The sequence below is a fragment of the Staurois parvus genome, unplaced genomic scaffold (genome assembly GCF_062004578.1).
Source record: "Staurois parvus isolate SC_StPar_1 unplaced genomic scaffold, SC_StPar_1.0 ptg000096l, whole genome shotgun sequence".
In the NCBI taxonomy this organism is placed as follows: Eukaryota; Metazoa; Chordata; class Amphibia; order Anura; family Ranidae; genus Staurois; species Staurois parvus.
The window spans coordinates 14,799,433-14,819,566 of record NW_028317892.1 but is presented as its reverse complement, the minus strand read 5'-3'; the positions used below and the strand labels follow the sequence as shown (position 1 = coordinate 14,819,566).

At 46.1% G+C, this 20,134-nt stretch overlaps 1 protein-coding gene across 1 annotated transcript in view; it reads right to left on the bottom strand.

Annotated features, from left to right (window-relative positions):
- Nucleotides 1-693: 693 nt before the first annotated feature.
- LOC149468011 (solute carrier family 46 member 2-like) overlaps nt 694-20,134 on the bottom strand; it is a 30,230-nt gene continuing 10,789 nt past the window's right edge. The window contains exon 4 of the mRNA XM_089670921.1: nt 694-6,744. Within this exon, the coding sequence (XP_089527047.1) occupies nt 6,690-6,744 (55 nt within the window). The 3' untranslated portion in view covers nt 694-6,689. The remainder of the gene's footprint in view (nt 6,745-20,134) is intronic.

The following is a 20,134-nucleotide window of genomic DNA, read 5'->3' as shown; positions in this document are numbered from 1 at the left end:
GTACAGCAAAAAGTGTATCTGCAGAGAGCTCCGCTATTTCTGACAGTTCTCTGACAGTTCCTTCACATGTACAGCGGTTGAAACATTGTATCTATTTATTTCCGAATAAAAACATCTGTATCCTAAATGGAAACAAATAGATACAATGTTTCAACCGCTGTACATGTGAAGGAACTGTCAGAGAACTGTCAGAAATAGCGGAGCTCTCTGCAGGGACACTTTTGCCGGCTGATCGGGAAAAATCCGATTCGCGCACCCGAATTATGCAAATATTCGGATTCGACGCGAATCGAATTTTTCCTGAAATTCGAAACGAATTCCACTTCGCCTGGTTCAATTCGCTCATCTCTAGTTATGATTTTAGTTTTGTGTACAGAACACCTCCAGGTAGCCATATTGCATTGCATTTTACAGAAAATTGCAGAGCTGCAAATTGAAAAGGAAAGGTAACATTCAATTACAATATGTCTTGTGTCTCAATTGTATACGCTATATTATTTTTTCTTTATTTCCAATTTTTTTCCCATGAAAGTGGAGTTACCCTTTAAAGGTGCTGTTGGCTGTAAATTATAGTCAACAATATCCGCAAAACTGCAGCCCATAGTAGCTAGGATTACATATTTATACTCTACCAGTGAGAAGGTTCTTAGCATTGCATTACCTTAAGTTACCACAAAATGGTGGTATTACAGATTTGTGTCACTTATTTGTCCTTTATTTACAACATTTTACAATATAAGACTTTTTGCTGTATGACTATATACAATTCATATACAATTCAAAGCAATCTCAAAGTTTATTTCGATGAATCTTCTGATCTGCAGACCCATTTTCAGTCCCGATTCCCCCTGAAAAACCCCTCCTAATAAGTAGCTTGCATACATATTTTTAGCTCCCAAGTGTGTAATGTTACATTTTTCATTATTAAACCTCATCTGCCACATAGCTTCCCACCCATCAACGTTAACTAGATCTTCTTATAGAGATTCCATGTCCTGTTGTGAATTTATTGCACTACATAGCTTGGTATCATCAGCAAACATTGAGATCCAGCTACTTCTTCCCACCTTTATATCATTTATAAACAAGAAGAACAGAATTGTTCCCAGGACTGAACCTTGGAGAAATCTGCTTACTACCTTAGATAATTCATAAAATGAGCCATTTATCTCTGCCTTCTGGACATGTTCCTATAAGCAATTTTATATCAATGTCCATACAGATTCTTCCATGCCAATGGATCTTAACCTATACATTGCAAATTTTTGAATATATTTTTTTTCCCCATACCCTGCCATACTTTGTATACATAGATGTAAGGCTAAGTGGTCCATAGTTACCCGGGATCAATCTTGAACCTTTTTTGAATATCAGTAAACACATTTGATTTTCAACAATCAGTTGGTACCATTCCAGTCTGTAAGGTCTTCTAAAAATTAGAAACAATGGCCTAGCTATAACTTGGTTAAGCTCCTGGAGGACTCATGGGTGTAAGCCATCTGGACCTGGAGATTTACTGACATTAAGTCTAGGTTTAGACCTGCATCTAAGCTACTGCTCCTCTGTAAAGCAATCCAACACTTTTGGATTGTTTTTTTAGAGCTGTTTTACAGGCAGTGATGAGATGTGATGCCTCTTCACTGCATGCTTTAACCCCATAATTTACAAATGCCTTGCTTAGTGTTTGTGATGCTTCCTAATTCCTCATTCAGCAGGCTTGCTGCCTGCTGAGTGTGACATGTCAGATAGTTTTTGCCATGGGTGTGAAGCGAAGCATCCTGACCATGTGATAACCCCCATGCACTGTTATTGGAGCTTAAGGAGGGGGAGGTTGTCTAAACAAGCTCTGAAGTAGTTCTAAAGTCTAAACATTTTGCACCTTAATACATTCTCTGCATTAAGATAAAAAGCACCCCACTACTTGTCCTAACTCCTCCATCCCTCAGCAACTTATCACTGCACTAGTGTTGTCTCTGACTACAGCTCCGCTCCTCTTACACCCTGCTTCCACAGGAGAAGTTGGGGGCAGCAGAGCCATAGGCTCCTGCTGCTGTCACTAAAATGCCTGAGAGAAGAGTGTGGGAGGTGCGGCTTAACAGCACTGTGCGTTTCTATGGACACACACAACTTTTAATGTGAAAGCAATGATCATATCTCATCATGCATTAAGCCCACTAGGCTCTAAAAGGTAGCTTTTATTGTTAATGAAATAAAGTAAAATACAATACAAATTGATTGACGAAACAAAAAAAACATTTTGTTTATAAACTACATCTCCTACAAATGTGTGCTAGGGAAGTAAGAAGCAGAGAGTGGACTATAAGGCTTCATGTACACGAGCAGCTCCTATACTCGAGTTTTGGAGCTTTTGGCATTTTTTGTCCATGTGCACATAGGCATTTAGCAGAGTTTTGGAGTTGCCTCATTTAGGTGAGGATAACCGTTATAACTCAAAACCCTGCATGCTCTGCTAATTGCTATCGCGTTAAAAATGTATTGTTGACCATGGCCGGATCTAGGGGGGTGCTGGCGTGGGCTGTACCACCCCAGATTTCAGCTGTGCCCACCCAGGCAACCCCCCATGGATACTGTGCCCAGGTAGGATTGCCAAACTGTTGGTCAGGGAAGCCGCGTGTAGGGGCAGCTGGCTGCATCTGCCAAGTCTCTGTGTGTCACAGACTCCAGGCAACGAGCTCCCCCCCCCCCTCTGCATAGACAGGAGAGGAGACAGGATTTGATCTGCTCCAGCTGCTCCTGCCCCTGTCCCCCTGTCTGCCCCGCCCACACATGGCCAGTGCGGTGCCTCAGAAAGGGAATGTGGGCGGGAGATATGAAGTACAGAACCTGGTAACTCCATCCTCTTTGCATGATTGATGGTGCTGCCTGAGTCTTCCGATCCTGAGTCTTCCTGGGGGGAGTGAACACTGAGCACTGCTCTAGGACTGACCTGTCCCCGTCTTCCTCCCTTCTTTCCCCCTCCCTGTGCTAGAAGGTTTCACAAACTTGCAGAGTTGATTTCATGTCAAGGGACACCTGAAGTACTATTGGGGATGGCTGACCAACTACTAGTTGGATAAACTGATAGATTTTTAACTCACAAGTTTGTGATGCTTCTGTTTAACCCCCTCCTGCCCAGAATCCCTTTAAGAGCTCCTTCACACTAGCTTTGGTCTCTGAAGAGCAATCTGTGTTCAGATCGCTGTTCAGAGAACATTTGGCAGGCAGCCAGAAGGTATTGTATCACCTCCTCACCACCTGCTTTAACCCTTGGAACCCCACATTTGCACACCGCAACCGTATACATAGCATGCAGTTGTGAGGTGCTTGCAGAGCAGCCCCATTCACTTGACTAGAACCTGGTTATCAGGCACTGTGCCCACAGAAAGCAACAGAGGGTATCATTTATGTGTACACCCCAACTGTGTATTGTCTGTAAATTTACAGATGGTTTGTAAAAAAAACAGAACATTTCTCCTGTCCTTAAATGCGGACAGGAGAAAACAGCCCCAAAAAATCCCCTTGTCATCAGCTCTGAACTGCACATGCACAGGTATGGAGCCATCCTATGAGGGAATTGCCAGGCTCAGCCTCAGATCAGGCAGCAGAGCAGGTCCAGGTGTGGGCAGATCCAGGTGTGCACCTATACACGGACATCATCGCACTTATCAGGCATGGCTTATATTCACACGCTCCGCCGCATGAGTTTCGGCCGAACCTGACAGTTTGCTAATTGGCTGGCTCTGGAACTGTGCATTCGCAGTTAAGATCCAGCAACAAGGGGATTTTTTTGAAAACCTTTTCATACCAGCCACCCGCCAGTGGTGAAAGGAGCACTCTGCTGGGCTCTGATGTAAGGGGCAGTACTCTGCTGTAAGGTGGGACTCTGTGGACTCTGATATAAGGTGGGGCTTTGACGATTTAAGTGGGACTCCGATGTGTAGGGGGAATACTGTTGACTTTGATATAAGGGAGAACTCTGATGTGAACATGGCGCTCATCCTGACAGCTACATTCTATACATTTTTCTTTTTGAGAAGCTCCCCAAGAAAAAAGGAGAAAGAAAAAGAAAGGCAAAAAGTATAGGGAAGTGGAGTGAAGTGGTTCCCCCCCCCCAGGCAGGAACCACAAAGCCAGAGAGGTGGCATCTGCCCCCCCGACCTTTTTTACTGCACCCCCACATCAGACCGGCTAGATCCGGCCCTGTTGTTGACTCTGACATAGCAAGCCATTAAAATATCATCTTGATAATTCAGGCACACTGTTAGGGTTTTCATATGAAAGCATACAGCCTGACTCAGGAGCCCACACACATAGGTGCCTCCTTAGCACACTGCTTGCTACAGGAGCCACCACCCGAAGAATGGAGGAGCTCACAGAGCCGTCAGGGACTGACAGAAAAGGAGGTAATGACATTTCTATGAAATATGGTTGCACAGAGCAGGTAAATATAACCCCTTTTTTTTAAAATAGTATCACTTTACGTTTTATTTAGTCTTTTTTGAAGTTATATTTTAGTCATCAACAAAGCTGTTGTTATTGGTGGTACTGTTACTGTTGTGATTATTAAACCCATCTCTTTTGCCATCAGGGACTGACAGAAGAGGAGGTAATGACATTTCTATGAAATATGGTTGCACAGAGCAGGTAAATATAACCCCCTTTTTTTTTTAATAGTATCACTTTACGTTTTTTTTAGTCTTTTTTGAAGTTATATTTTAGTCATCAACAAAGCTGTTGTTATTGGTGATACTGTTACTGTTGTGATTATTAAACCCATCTTTTTTCATCTCTCTGAAGAGAAAAATATATTTATTACAATACTAATTGTCACTTGTAACCAGTTTCTCCTGTATATTTCTTATAGTGCCTATGTTTTCTGTCCTAACCATATTTACTATTGATATTTTGGAGTTGTATGGGATATATTATTTTTTATTTATGATGCTGATAGGTCTTTAATTTTAAATTAAACTGCTTTTTTTCTACTGTAAGGTTTCCCTTTAAAAAGAAAGTGACTTGTGTTTCAGTGATGTATTGTGGGATTTTTATTACTTTTTTGTTTGTTCTTTTTATGTTAATAAAGCCTTTTTTAAGTTTGGGGTGCTCAAAGCACAGCATTCACTGACCATCTGTTTGTTGGGTTGCCATTTGTTCACAGCACACCATTGTATTGTTTGAAAGATAAAAACTGCAAAAAAGTGCAAGAAAATATTATATCACTCACCCCCTAGCCTCATAATTAAAATAGAAGGGAGGCATACACCGATTATGCCTATTATCCTTAACTGAAACTATCTCGTTATTGGATAATTTCATATTGCTGAATTCTCTGCAGTATCTTAAAGGATAGGTTCACCTTTCATAACATGTTACACCCATACTCAGGGTGTAATATGTGACATGATATGAAAGCTCCCTGCGGATCCCCCACTTTGACAGCTAGCTTGGGATCTTCTTGCCCCTCATTAGCTGTGAAACTTTAAAAAAAATGTGGGCGTGTCATTCATTCACAGCAATCTGTGAATGAGAAACTACAAGTTCCGACAGCCTTAGAGGCTGTCAGCTTGTAGTTCATTGAATCTTCCTGTCAGTATCTCTGCTTGTTCAAACATCCCGTGCAGGCAAGCAGATAAACTGACAGATCTGCAGAAGACCTGCCGGGCACCAGTGGTATGCTGATCGCTGGTGCAATGCTTTACAGGCTCCTGCAGCAAAAAATAATAAATGCACTTTTTTTGACCTGCAAAAAAAATGTGCATTTATTATTTGTTATCAAAAGGTGAACTTATCCTTTAATTCTTATAGTAACTTTAATTCTTATAGTAAAGCCCCCGCAGGTGCTTTAGTCTCTAGAAGATATTGAGCCTATTATTGCTATTTAAAATTGTTCTGTTGTTGGCCAATTTTACACTATTGTTTCATCTGTGATCTCTTAGTTCTTGTTGGAAAACACTTGTCTGTACTTTTTTCTTTTCTAGTACATTTTTCAGCCAAATCTACCTCATTAAAATGTACTGCGGCTGGCCTATTTTACACTGCTGTATCATCTGCAATTTTTAAATCCTTAATAAGAGCTTGACAGAAATTGTCCAGTGGCAGGACAGGTATTTTTCCACGAGCAAGAACAGGGACAACCATAGAAAACTAATAGCCGATCTCTATCAGGCCTGTTACTATGTGAGTGAAAAAGCATGTGTCACTGCTAAAGCTACCTGCAAAAACCCTTCTTTTCAAACTGAAATAAATTACCGGTAGATAGGAGAGTACTACTGCTTTATGTAATCAAAGCTGATTATTAAAGAAAAAAAAAAATCAAAAAATCCCCCAGGGTAGTTCCTAGCTTCCCATGCCTTTTTTTCTTACAATAGATTGCCTATTAGCCCTGAAAATGGTCAGAATTGACTAAGATTGCCTCCCCATAGACTTATGTGGAATTTGCCTCTAAGTTCGGGTCTGCCAAATTTCAAACACGTTTTGCTGCATTGTTGGCAAATCAAATCTGGGCAGATTCACCTATCATTATTACTCATATATTAATTTACTTTACATTTTGATACAACAACCAAACACATGAAGCAGTTCTAGTCACTGTTAATTCTTAGAATACATGTCACACGGCAGTCAGTAAAATACTATACGGCATATTGAGTAACGTTATCCTTCTGTGAATCATGGTATACTCTGGTCCATTATTGCTGAGTTGCATGTGTTTCCTTTCTTGTACATGTTTGGCAGAAGATAAAACTGTAGAATATGATAAGAAAACTTTAAATTATTTAACAACACAAAAAGGTAAATGTTGAATATGGTATTTTTTAAACAGACATACAGTACATAATGGAATTAATTGCATAAATGTTGCTGTGTGTGATTATGAACATTATTAAGTGGAAATGTAATTAGTCAATGTATTTATAAAGAGATCTATGCGTTAACAGGTATGTCAAGCCAAAAACTATTTTTTCTTTTTTTTAATTAAAATTCCTGTTTGGTTTTTACTGCTATCCAGGGCTCTGAGATATATCTTTGTATATGTTCTGATCAGGGGTGGACTGACAACTCATGAGGCCCCCGGGCAATAGGGGATCATGGGGCCCCTGTGTCCTTGCCCAAACGTAAAAAAACCTATGAAAAAGGTACCAGGGGCATCTCATGGGGCCCCCTACTGACCCCGGGTCCTCGAGCAGTGCCCGAGTTTCCAAATGGTCAATCCGCCCCTTGTTCTGATCGACAACTAGTGCATGTACTGGGAAATCTGTTGTCAGATACCCCATGTACTCATTTTCAATCAGAACTATTATGATTGTACAGTATAACCACTTGCAGACTGCCCCATGTACTTTTATTGTGGAATGGGTGGCTGCTCTGCGCTGTATCACCTACATGTAAGTGATCCAGCATTTCAAGGTAGGGGGCACACGTGCGCATGCCACTCCATCTGTGCTGTCAGTCGGTACAGCACAAGTCGGTCAGCAGATCCTGGCCAATGATTTATGGCCAGGGCATGCTGATCAGCTTTGCAAATCACAGTACAGAGCCCTGTGTTTACTAACAACACAGGGCTCTGTACATGGAGCAATTACGTGGCTTTTTTTTTTCTCCCTGCAAACCAGGAAGAAAAACCACCATGTCTCTTAGTAAAAGCAGCACACATTACACATTGTTAGGCACACAGTTAACCCTTTGAATGCCCCTAGTTGTTAACCCCTTGTCAACCAGTGTTATTAGTACAGTAACAGTATATTAGTATTATCACTAATTTCTGTATTAGTGTCAAAGATGTCAGTGTCGTTAGTGTCAGATTTCCCACTGCACTACCACAGCCCCAGTATAAGTCATCATTACTAGTATAAAAAAATAAATAAATTCAAATTCCAGGATATATACCATTGTTTGTAGACACTATAACATTCACGTAAACCAATCAATATACACTTTTTGGGATTTTTTTTTCCCCCAAAGACATGTAGTAGAGAACATTTTGGCCTTCCGGAGCATAAGATCTCATTCACACAGGATGCTTTTGAAGCAACTTTTAGGGGCTTCAGGCTTTTTTTTTACTGCTTGTAAGTGCCCCTCCATGTTTTCCTATGTGTCCATGCACACATAGACTTTTAGAAGCTTTTAGTGGCAGGAAAAAACCCAGGACCAGTGCATCTAGGAGCAGCAATGTTTTGGCAGAAAACAAATGCTTGATGCATGTAAACGCGTATAAATGAGCCTAAACCTTTTTTTTTTTTTTTTTAGTGTGGTTCCCAGTTTCCCCCAGTCCTGGGAGGGCAGCAAGGCTTGATGTGTACCTGTTCCATGATGTGAAGAAGATAAACATGAAGAACTGTCACCAGACTATCATGCGAAGGAGGTGTTTTGTTCAGCTTGTTAACCATCAACACATGTGCATGAAGCAATTTGACCCCTGGTATTGTCCCTCTCTCACTGCAAATAGGGTCTCATTTACAATTAGCCTACATTTACATGTGCACATTTCCCAACATGTGGCAGCCTGCACAAAAAACATGCAGAAACGCATGGCAAACGCATGTCATGCTTGTGTTGCCATTTAGGCTGCATTTGCATCTGCGAGTTTCTGAAGGCTTTACACAGGAATTATGATGTTGCCCTTTCCTAGGTGCCACAGGTGGAAGCCAGACAGGAGCTAAACATGCATGGATGGCCGGGCTGTATCCATAGAGCTTCACTGATGGGATTCCGATTGAGCCAGACCTGGATGCTTTTCTGACAATCAGCAGTGACCCATAAACTTTTTGCACTTTAGGTTTTGGATTACACAATCTTTAGAGTTCATTCTTGCAACTGTACAATAATTTCTTGGGCAACCTGCACAGAAACATGCATTGTGCTTGTGTTGTCATTTAGGCCGAATACGTATCTGCATGTTTCGGAATGTGCAGCAACCTGCACAGAAAATGTGCGCTTTGCTGTGCATTTTCAAACAGGCATGGCAATGCATGGCACGCTTCCGCTGCCATTTAGGCACATCTGTACATTTCCTAATGTGCGTCAACCCACACAGAAAATGCATGCTTTGTCACACTTTTTGGAAACATACATCATGCTTGTGTTGCCATTATCTTGAAGCAAATGCAATGCATTTTTGCAGTGCATTTATGAAAGGTAAGGCAAAGTACGCATTTTCTGTCGCATGTTTTGCCACATACAAATGTGCCAAAATGCATACTGAAAAATCATGTGACACTCCACGACTGAAAATGTTCTTGAGCTACTTTGGGACATTTGTTGTGTGTAGGGCAGCCCATTCAAGTGAATGGACTGCCCTATGTGCTACACACACCCTTGAGAAACACGCAAAAAAACCACGCATTTCCACTATGCTCAGGTGTGCATGGAATGTGCTTGGGAGGAGGTTTTTAGGCAGCATGGATGACAAGGGAGGTTTAAAAAAAAAACACTCATCGATCAAAGTTGCAAAGGGATGCTTCTTATTTATACTGATGTGACTTCTGTGAGTAAAGTCGCATTGAAGTCACAAGAAAGTCACACTGCATAGTAGGAAATGCACGACAATGGGGTCACGGCAGTGTGAACTGAGGCTTATTTATGTTTTTTATATTTGCATGAAGTTAAACTTTGGATAAATGGCACAATGTTGACATTGTTACTAGAGTATGTTGCATTAATAATTTACATTATTGCAACTTAGTTGTGCATTTTCATATATTATAGGGCAGGGCTGCCATCTTGTGGTGAGTTAGCTGTACAGCTAACATAGCTCTTATTTTTATTACATGTAGTTTATATAATAATATATTATTATTATTATACAAGATTTATATAGCACCAACAGTTTGCTCAGCGCTTTACAATATAACGGGAGACAATACAACAACAATACAGTTCAATACTGTATTAGGGTTAGGAGGGCCCTGCTCCTTGGAGCTTACAATCTAAGAGGGAGGGGATATACAGGTGAAACTCAAAAAATTTGAATATCGTGCAAAAGTTCATTTATTTCAGTAATGCAACTTAAAAGGTGAAACTAATATATGAGATAGACTCATTACATGCAAAGCAAGATAGTTCAAGCTGTGATTTGTCATAATTGTGATGATTATGGCTAGAGATGAGCGAATCGAAGTATCCGAAGTGGAATTCGAGTCGAATATCGGAAAAATTTCGATTCGTGCCGAATCCGAAAAATAGCCTAATTCGGACGCGCGAATCGAAATTTTTCAGAAAATGGCGGCTGACATGTGCGGCGACGGAGCGGGGATGTCTGGGAAGGCGCGCAGACAAGGCGCGCTGACCCATAATGCATTCCTCAACTACATGTGATCGCATCAGCCAATCAGCAGCCAGCCAGCCAGCACTGTGTAATGGTCGAGCTATAAATAGCGGCCATTTTGGAATTCTTCATTTGCCTGCAGTTATTGAACAGAGGCAGACCGCTCTGTACTAGGGACAGGGACAGAGTTAGGGCCACAGAAACGATAATTGGGGACAGAGAAAAGTTACTTAGGGACAGAGAACCATTACTCAGGGACACAGACTTGTTAATGAGGGCCACAGAATCGTTATTTAGGGACAAAGAAACGCTAGTTAGGGCCACAGAATTCATAATCAGGGACAGACAGAATTGTTACGGAGTGCCAGAGAATTGTTACTTAGGGCCACAGAAACGTTATTAGGGCCACAGAATTGTTACTCAGGGACAGACAGAATTGTTACTGAGTGCCAGAGAATTGTTACTCAGGGACAGACAGAATTGTTACTGAGTGCCAGAGAATTGTTACTTAGGGCCACAGAAACTTTAATTAGGGCCACAGAATTTTTACTCAGGGACAGACAGAATTGTTACTGAGTGCCAGAGAATTGTTACTCAGGGACAGACAGAATTGTTACTGAGTGCCAGAGAATTGTTACTTAGGGCCACAGAAACTTTACTTAGGGCCACAGAATTTTTACTCAGGGACAGACAGAATTGTTACTGAGTGCCAGAGAATTGTTACTCAGGGACAGACAGAATTGTTACTGAGTGCCAGAGAATTGTTACTTAGGGCCACAGAAACTTTACTTAGGGCCACAGAATTGTTACTCGCACAGACACAGAATTGTTACTCGCACAGACACAGAATTGTTACTGAAGGCCACAGAACTGTTACTTAGGGCCACAGAATTGTTACTCGCACAGACACAGAATTGTTACTCGCACAGACACAGAACTGTTACTGAGGGCCACAGAACTGTTACTTAGGGCCACAGAATTGTTACTCGCACAGACACAGAATTGTTACTCAGGGCCACAGAACTGTTACTTAGGGACAAAGAAACGCTAGTTAGGGCCACAGAATTCATACTCAGGGACAGACAGAATTGTTACGGAGTGCCAGAGAATTGTTACTCTGGGCCACAGAAACTTTACTTAGGGCCACAGAATTTTTACTCAGGGACAGACAGAATTGTTACTGAGTGCCAGAGAATTGTTACTCAGGGACAGACAGAATTGTTACGGAGTGCCAGAGAATTGTTACTCAGGGACACAGAAACTTTACTTAGGGCCACAGAATTTTTACTCAGGGACAGACAGAATTGTTACTGAGTGCCAGAGAATTGTTACTCAGGGACAGACAGAATTGTTACGGAGTGCCAGAGAATTGTTACTTAGGGCCACAGAAACTTTACTTAGGGCCACAGAATTGTTACTCACACAGACACAGAATTGTTACTCGCACAGACACAGAACTGTTACTGAGGGCCACAGAAACTTTACTTAGGGACAAAGAAACGCTAGTTAGGGCCACGGAATTCATACTCAGGGACAGACAGAATTGTTACGGAGTGCCAGAGAATTGTTACTCAGGGCCACAGAAACTTTACTTAGGGCCACAGAATTTTTACTCAGGGACAGACAGAATTGTTACTGAGTGCCAGAGAATTGTTACTCAGGGACAGACAGAATTGTTACGGAGTGTCAGAGAATTGTTACTCAGGGACAGACAGAATTGTTACTGAGTGCCAGAGAATTGTTACTTAGGGCCACAGAAACTTTAATTAGGGCCACAGAATTTTTACTCAGGGACAGACAGAATTGTTACTGAGTGCCAGAGAATTGTTACTCAGGGACAGACAGAATTGTTACTGAGTGCCAGAGAATTGTTACTTAGGGCCACAGAAACTTTACTTAGGGCCACAGAATTTTTACTCAGGGACAGACAGAATTGTTACTGAGTGCCAGAGAATTGTTACTCAGGGACAGACAGAATTGTTACTGAGTGCCAGAGAATTGTTACTCAGGGCCCCAGAAACTTTACTTAGGGCCACAGAATTTTTACTCAGGGACAGACAGAATTGTTACTGAGTGCCAGAGAATTGTTACTCAGGGACAGACAGAATTGTTACGGAGTGCCAGAGAATTGTTACTCAGGGACAGACAGAATTGTTACTGAGTGCCAGAGAATTGTTACTTAGGGCCACAGAAACTTTAATTAGGGCCACAGAATTTTTACTCAGGGACAGACAGAATTGTTACTGAGTGCCAGAGAATTGTTACTCAGGGACAGACAGAATTGTTACCGAGTGCCAGAGAATTGTTACTCAGGGACAGACAGAATTGTTACTGAGTGCCAGAGAATTGTTACTTAGGGCCACAGAAACTTTAATTAGGGCCACAGAATTGTTACTCAGGGCCACAGAAACTTTACTTAGGGCCACAGAATTTTTACTCAGGGACAGACAGAATTGTTACTGAGTGCCAGAGAATTGTTACTCAGGGACAGACAGAATTGTTACTGAGTGCCAGAGAATTGTTACTTAGGGCCACAGAAACTTTACTTAGGGCCACAGAATTGTTACTCGCACAGACACAGAATTGTTACTCGCACAGACACAGAATTGTTACTGAGGGCCACAGAACTGTTACTTGGGGCCACAGAAACGTTAATCAGGGACACAGAATTGTTACTGAGGGCCACAGAACTGTTACTTAGGGCCACAGAATTGTTACTCGCACAGACACAGAATTGTTACTCAGGGACACAGAATTGTTACTCAGGGACACATAATCGTTTAATTAAAGAGTATGTCAGACAACATGCAGAGGAGTGGCAGAGGAGGCAATGTTTTAGGAGCGAGCAGACGTGGCAGCAGAGGAAGGGGTCGAGGCAGCACTATTCGCAGCCAGAGGCCAGTGCTCCCGGTGTCATCCAGCGGTCGTGTCTCCACCGACAACCCTGCCGTCGTCGATTGGTTGGCTCGGTCGTCTTCCTCTTCCCAGGTCACCTCTGACACCTACAGCCAACGGTCGGTGGGTACGTCAGACACAACCGTTAGTTGGCATGGCCCGGGACCTAGCCCACTGAAATCACGTGTCCTCTACCTGCCCCTGTCCTTTGGTGTTCCCTCACCAAGCGAAGTATCGCATGCTGTGGGCTCAGCCCCACTGTACAGTGAGGAAGAGCTAACAGAGGGCGGTCAGGAACGGGGGGAGACATCCGCCTTTTCAGCAGCTAGGCGAAGAAGTAGTGGCGAGGAGAGTGGCCCGGTAGCCGGTCTAGAGACAGGTCTGTCTCCTGACCCAGACGCAGCCGAGGGGGCTAGTAGTGAGGCGGAGACCCTACTTGATGATGAGGAGGTTGATCGCACTTGGCAGCCTCGTCGTCATCAGGCAATTTCTTCCGCATCATCAGGAGAAGAGGGTGGCAGCTTGGCAGTGAGCGAAACAGTCGGTGGGTTGCCCAGGAGACAGCAGCAGGGTCGCAGCAGTGTCAGTGGAAGCAGTGTCAGTGGAGCCAAACGGCCACGGAGTAGAGCACCAGCTCCACTGCAGCCTACCACCACGGCCAGTAGTGGTGCCGGTGTGCACGGAGGAAGCAGCAGTCAGCCAGTGAGGAGTATCGGGGGCAAAGTTTCCTACTCGGCGGTGTGGCAATTTTTCGTCAAGCCGCCCGAGGAAGTAAACGTAGCCGTATGTCGACTATGTGGCCAGAAAGTCAAGCGTGGCCAGGGGGCCCATGTTGGGACTATTTGGGCCATGTTGGGACAATGGGAGACCTCCCATTGCTGCTGTCTCCATCGCCACACTCTGCCATGTGCCACTTTCAGGTCTCCTCACACACTGCTGGTGTGTTCAGTTTTTTGACATAGGGTGCTGGCAGATTACGGGCCTCCCATAGCTGCTGCCAGGCCCCTAATCTGCCATAGGCCCCTATATACCACCTCCTCATGCTGCTGCCAGGTCCAGAGTCTGTCATGGGTCCCTGTACGGCCTCCCATTGCTGCTGTCTCCATCGCCACACTCTGCCATGTGCCACTTTCAGGTCTCCTCACACTGCTGGTGTGTAGAATTTTTTGACATAGGGTGCTGGCAGATTACGGGCCTCCCATTGCTGCTGCCAGGCCCCTAATCTGCCATGGGCCCCTATACCGCCTCCTCATGCTGCTGCCAAGTCCAGAGTGTGTCATGGGTCCCTGTACGGCCTCCCATTGCTGCTGTCTCCATAGCCACACTCTGCCATGTGCCACTTTCAGGTCTCCTCACACTGCTGGTGTGTTGAATTTTTTGACATAGGGTGTTGGCAGATTACGGGCCTCCCATTGCTGCTGCCAGGCCCCTAATCTGCCATAGGCCCCTATATACCGCTTCCTCATGCTGCTGCCAGGTCCAGAGTCTCTCATGGGTCCCTGTACAGGCTCCCATTGCTGCTGTCTCCATAGCCACACTCTGCCATGTGCCACTTTCAGGTCTCCTCACACTGCTGGTGTGTTGAATTTTTTGACATAGGGTGCTGGCAGATTACGGGCCTCCCATTGCTGCTGCCAGGCCCCTAATCTGCCATGGGCCCCTATATACCGCCTCCTCATGCTGCTGCCAGGTCCAGAGTCTGTCATGGGTCCCTGTACGGCCTCCCATTGCTGCTGTCTCCATCGCCACACTCTGCCATGTGCCACTTTCAGGTCTCCTCACACACTGCTGGTGTGTAGAATTTTTTGACATAGGGTGCTGGCAGATTACGGGCCTCCCATAGCTGCTGCCAGGCCCCTAATCTGCCATAGGCCCCTATATACCGCCTCCTCATGCTGCTGCCAGGTCCAGAGTCTGTCATGGGTCCCTGTACGGCCTCCCATTGCTGCTGTCTCCATCGCCACACTCTGCCATGTGCCACTTTCAGGTCTCCTCACACACTGCTGGTGTGTTCAGTTTTTTGACATAGGGTGCTGGCAGATTACGGGCCTCCCATAGCTGCTGCCAGGCCCCTAATCTGCCATAGGCCCCTATATACCGCCTCCTCATGCTGCTGCCAGGTCCAGAGTCTGTCATGGGTCCCTGTACGGCCTCCCATTGCTGCTGTCTCCATCGCCACACTCTGCCATGTGCCACTTTCAGGTCTCCTCACACACTGCTGGTGTGTAGAATTTTTTGACATAGGGTGCTGGCAGATTATGGGCCTCCCATAGCTGCTGCCAGGCCCCTAATCTGCCATAGGCCCCTATATACCGCCTCCTCATGCTGCTGCCAGGTCCAGAGTCTGTCATGGGTCCCTGTACGGCCTCCCATTGCTGCTGTCTCCATCGCCACACTCTGCCATGTGCCACTTTCAGGTCTCCTCACACACTGCTGGTGTGTAGAATTTTTTGACATAGGGTGTTGGCAGATTACGGGCCTCCCATTGCTGCTGCCAGGCCCCTAATCTGCCATGGGCCCCTATATACTGCCTCCTCATGCTGCTGCCAGGTCCAGAGTCTGTCATGGGTCCCTGTACGGCCTCCCATTGCTGCTGTCTCCATCGCCACACTCTGCCATGTGCCACTTTCAGGTCTCCTCACACACTGCTGGTGTGTAGAATTTTTTGACATAGGGTGTTGGCAGATTACGGGCCTCCCATTGCTGCTGCCAGGCCCCTAATCTGCCATGGGCCCCTATATACCGCCTCCTCATGCTGCTGCCAGGTCCAGAGTCTGTCATGGGTCCCTGTACGGCCTCCCATTGCTACTGTCTCCATAGCCACACTCTGCCATGTGCCACTTTCAGGTCTCCTCACACTGCTGGTGTGTTGAATTTTTTGACATAGGGTGCTGGCAGATTACGGGCCTCCCATTGCTGCTGCCAGGCACGTAATCTGCCATGGGCCCCCGTACCGACTCCTCATGCTGTGACGTTGCAACAAGGTGGAATTCAACCCTACATATGTTAGACCGCCTTTACGAACAGCGAAAGGCCATCACCGATTTCCTGATGTTAAAAGCGGATAAAGGTACTCCCTGTGTAACTTAGATGTCAGCCATTGGCAGCTCATGCGTGACACCTGCGCTTGCTCAGGCCCTTTGAGGAGGCCACGCTATTCGTGAGTCGGCAGGACTATGGGATGAACGACGTCATTCCTCTGTTGCACGTCCTGGAACAAATGCTGTTAACAATGGCTGGTCAGGGTGCGGTAGACGTGGCGCACAGATCTCAACGCCACATGACCCCTGTGGGGGCAGGACAGGAAGAAGAGGAGGAGGTAGAGGAGGACATTTGTGCTCAGGAATTATTGAGTGAAATGGGTGGTTTTTCCACTCAGCGGACAGGAGTGGAGGAGCAGGAGCATCTGGTAGAGGAGGAGGAGGAGGAGGAGACAGAGGACCCAGACGCACCGTGGCAGTATGCTGTGGAGATGGAGGCAGGGAGTCCCTCGCATTCCTTGGCACAAATGGCCCATAGCATGCTCGCTTGCTTGCGTAGCGACAGCCGAATAATAACCATCAGACAGAGGGATGACTTTTGGCTGTCCACCTTGTTGGACCCTCGCTACCGTTCAAAAATGGTGGCCTTTTTCACACCTGCTGAGAGGGAGGCCAAAATAACGTACTATAAAAACCACCTATGTAGTCAGCTGGTCTCTGCCTGTCTGCGCCAACGTCCATCCTCAGACACTGTGGGCCCTGTGCGCTCGCGTTCCGCTGCCATGGCAGCAGGGGAGGGGTGGGGTGGTAGGAGCAGTGGCAGCTCCACCAGCAGCGGCTGCCTCAGTCTGCAGTCGATGATGAGTAGCTTTCTTCACCAGCGCAGTGAGGAAACTACTAACCAGCCGCAGCAGCAGCAGCAGCAGCAGCAGCATCAGGTGGACCTGGAGCAGGACCTCAAACAACAGGCTTAGGCCTACTTGGACAGCACCCTGCCAACCGAGGTAGACAATCCCCTTGACTACTGGGCAACGAAACTTGACCTTTGGCCCCAACTAGCTGAATTTGCCCTTGAAAGGCTGTCATGCCCGGCCAGTAGCGTGGCATCGGAGCGCGTGTTTAGTGCGGCAGGAGGTATTGCAACTCCGCGGAGGACACGACTGTCCACCCAAAGTGTGGAGAGACTGACGTTTGTGAAAATGAATCAGGCGTGGATTAGTCTGGATTTCAAACCACCAGTTCCTGACACAACTGACTAAATCCGCCATGAATCATGCCCCAAACATGTGCCACTTTCAGGTCTCCTCACACTGCTGGTGTGTTCCATTTTTTGTCATAGGGTGCTGGCAGATTACGGGCCTCCCATAGCTGCTGCCAGGCCCCTAATCTGCCATGGGCCCCTATACCGCCTCCTCATGCTGCTGCCAAGTCCAGAGTCTCTCATGGGTCCCTGTACGGCCTCCCATTGCTGCTGTCTCCATCGCCACACTCTGCCATGTGCCACTTTCAGGTATCCTCACACTGCTGGTGTATTCCATTTTTTGTCATAGGGTGCTGGCAGATTACGGGCCTCCCATAGCTGCTGCCAGGCCCCTAATCTGCCATGGGCCCCTATACCGCCTCCTCATGCTGCTGCCAGGTCCAGAGTCTCTCATGGGTCCCTGTACGGCCTCCCATTGCTGCTGTCTCCATCGCCACACTCTGCCATGTGCCACTTTCAGGTCTCCTCACACTGCTGGTGTGTTCCATTTTTTGTCATAGGGTGCTGGCAGATTACGGGCCTCCCATAGCTGCTGCCAGGCCCCTAATCTGCCATGGGCCCCTGTTGTCGCTTGTTGGCATATTCCGCTCGTTCAGATGCTCCTTCTCCTGCTACTCCTCTTCACGGATTCCGTCAGCAGTCTTTCTTGGAATCCGTTTCCAAGAGACAAGAGTTTGCGAGCACGCACCAGACGGTGCAGAAACTGAACGTCCTCCTGTCCAAGTTGCTGCTGCCAGGCTCGTAATCTGTCATGCGCCCCTGTACCGCCTCCTCATGCTGCTGCCAGGTCCAGAGTGTGTCATGGGCCCCCGTACCGACTCCAAATGCTGCTGCCAGGCCCGTAATCTGTCATGGGCCCCTGTACCGCCTCCCCATGCTGCTGCCAGGTCCAGATTGTGTCATGGGTCCCTGTACGGCCTCCCATTGCTGCTGCCAGGCCTGTAATCTGCCATGGGCCCCCGTACCGACTCCTCATGCTGCTGCCAGGCCCGTAATCTGCCATGGGCCCCTGTACCGCCTCCTCATGCTGCTGCCAGGTCCAGAGTGTGTCATGGGTCCCTGTACGGCCTCCCATTGCTGCTGTCTCTATCGCCACACTCTGCCATGTGCCACTTTCAGGTCTCCTCACACTGCTGGTGGTTTCCATTTTTGTCATAGGGTGCTGTATGGCCTCCCATTGCTGCTGCCTCCACCGCCACACTGTGGCTCCACACTCTGGTTTTGGCCCCGTGACTGCCCAAATGAGTGAAGTGTGCGGTGATTCTAAGATCGACGGCACTCATCTGCATGTCATACTGCCTGACAGTATTATTTCTCTTCCCCAGCAGACTCCAAGGGCATTTAAATTAAAGGTACAGTGTTCAGCACTAATATTAAGTCTCTCTGAAGCCTAGAAACACCCTTTTTTAAGTTAAATTCACAGCGAATATATTCGACTCGAATCGAAATTTTTCTACGAATTCGCCGAATCAGTCGAATCGAATTTTTGAATACTTCGCTCATCTCTAATTATGGCTTACAGCTCCTGAAAACTCCAAAACCACAATCTCAGAAAATGAGAATATTGTGAAAAGGTGCAATATTCTCGGCTCAAAGTGTCCCACTCTAATCAGCTAATTAAGCCATAACACCTGCAAAGGGTTCCTGAGCCTTTAAATGGTCTCTCAGTCTGGTTCAGTAGGAATCACAATCATGGGAAAGACTGCTGACCTGACAGTTGTACAGAAAACCATCATTGACACCCTCCATAAGGAGGGAAAGCCTCAAAAGGTAATTGCAAAAGAAGGATGTTCTCAAAGTGCTGTATCAAAGCACATTAATAGAAAGTTATGTGGAAGGGAAAAGTATGGAAGAAAAAGGTGCACAAGCAGCAGGGATGACCACAGCCTGGAGAGGATTGTCATGGAAAGGCCATTCAAAAGTGTTGGGGACTTTCACAAAGAGTGGACTGAGGCTGGAGTCAGTGCATCAAGAGCCACCACACACAGACGGATCCTGGACATGGGTTTCAAATGTCGTAATCCTCTTGTCAAACTGCTCCTGAACAACAAACAACGTCAGAAGCTTCTTACCTGGGCTAAAGAAAAACAGACCTGGTCTGTTGCTCAGTGGTCCAAAGTCCTCTTTTCTGATGAGAGCAACTTTTGCATCTCATTTGGAAACCAAGGACCCAGAGTATGGAGGAAGAATGGAGAGGCACACATTGCAAGATGCTTGAAGTCCAGTGTGAAGTTTCCACAGTCTGTGTTGATTTGGGGAGCCATGTCATCTGCTGGTGTTGGTCCACTGTGTTTCATTAAGTCCAGGGTCAACGTAGCCGTCTACCAGGAGATTTTGGAGCACTTCATGCTTCCTTCCGCAGACGAGCTTTACGGGGATGCTGACTTCATTTTCCAGCAGGACTTGGCACCTGCCCACATTGCCAAAAGCACCAAAACCTGGTTCAATGACCGTGGGATTACTGTGCTTGATTGGCCAGCAAACCCGCCTGACTTAAACCCCATAGAGAATCTATGGGGCATTGCCAAGAGAAAGATGAGAGACATGAGTCCGAACAATTCAGAAGAGCTGAAGGCCGCTAATGAAGCATCCTGGTCTTCCATAACACCTCAGCAGTGCCACAGGCTGATAACTTCCATCCCACGCCGCATTGAGGCAGTAATTGCTGCAAAAGGGGCCCAAACCAAGTACTGAGTACATATGCATGCTTATACTTTTCAGAGGTCCGATATT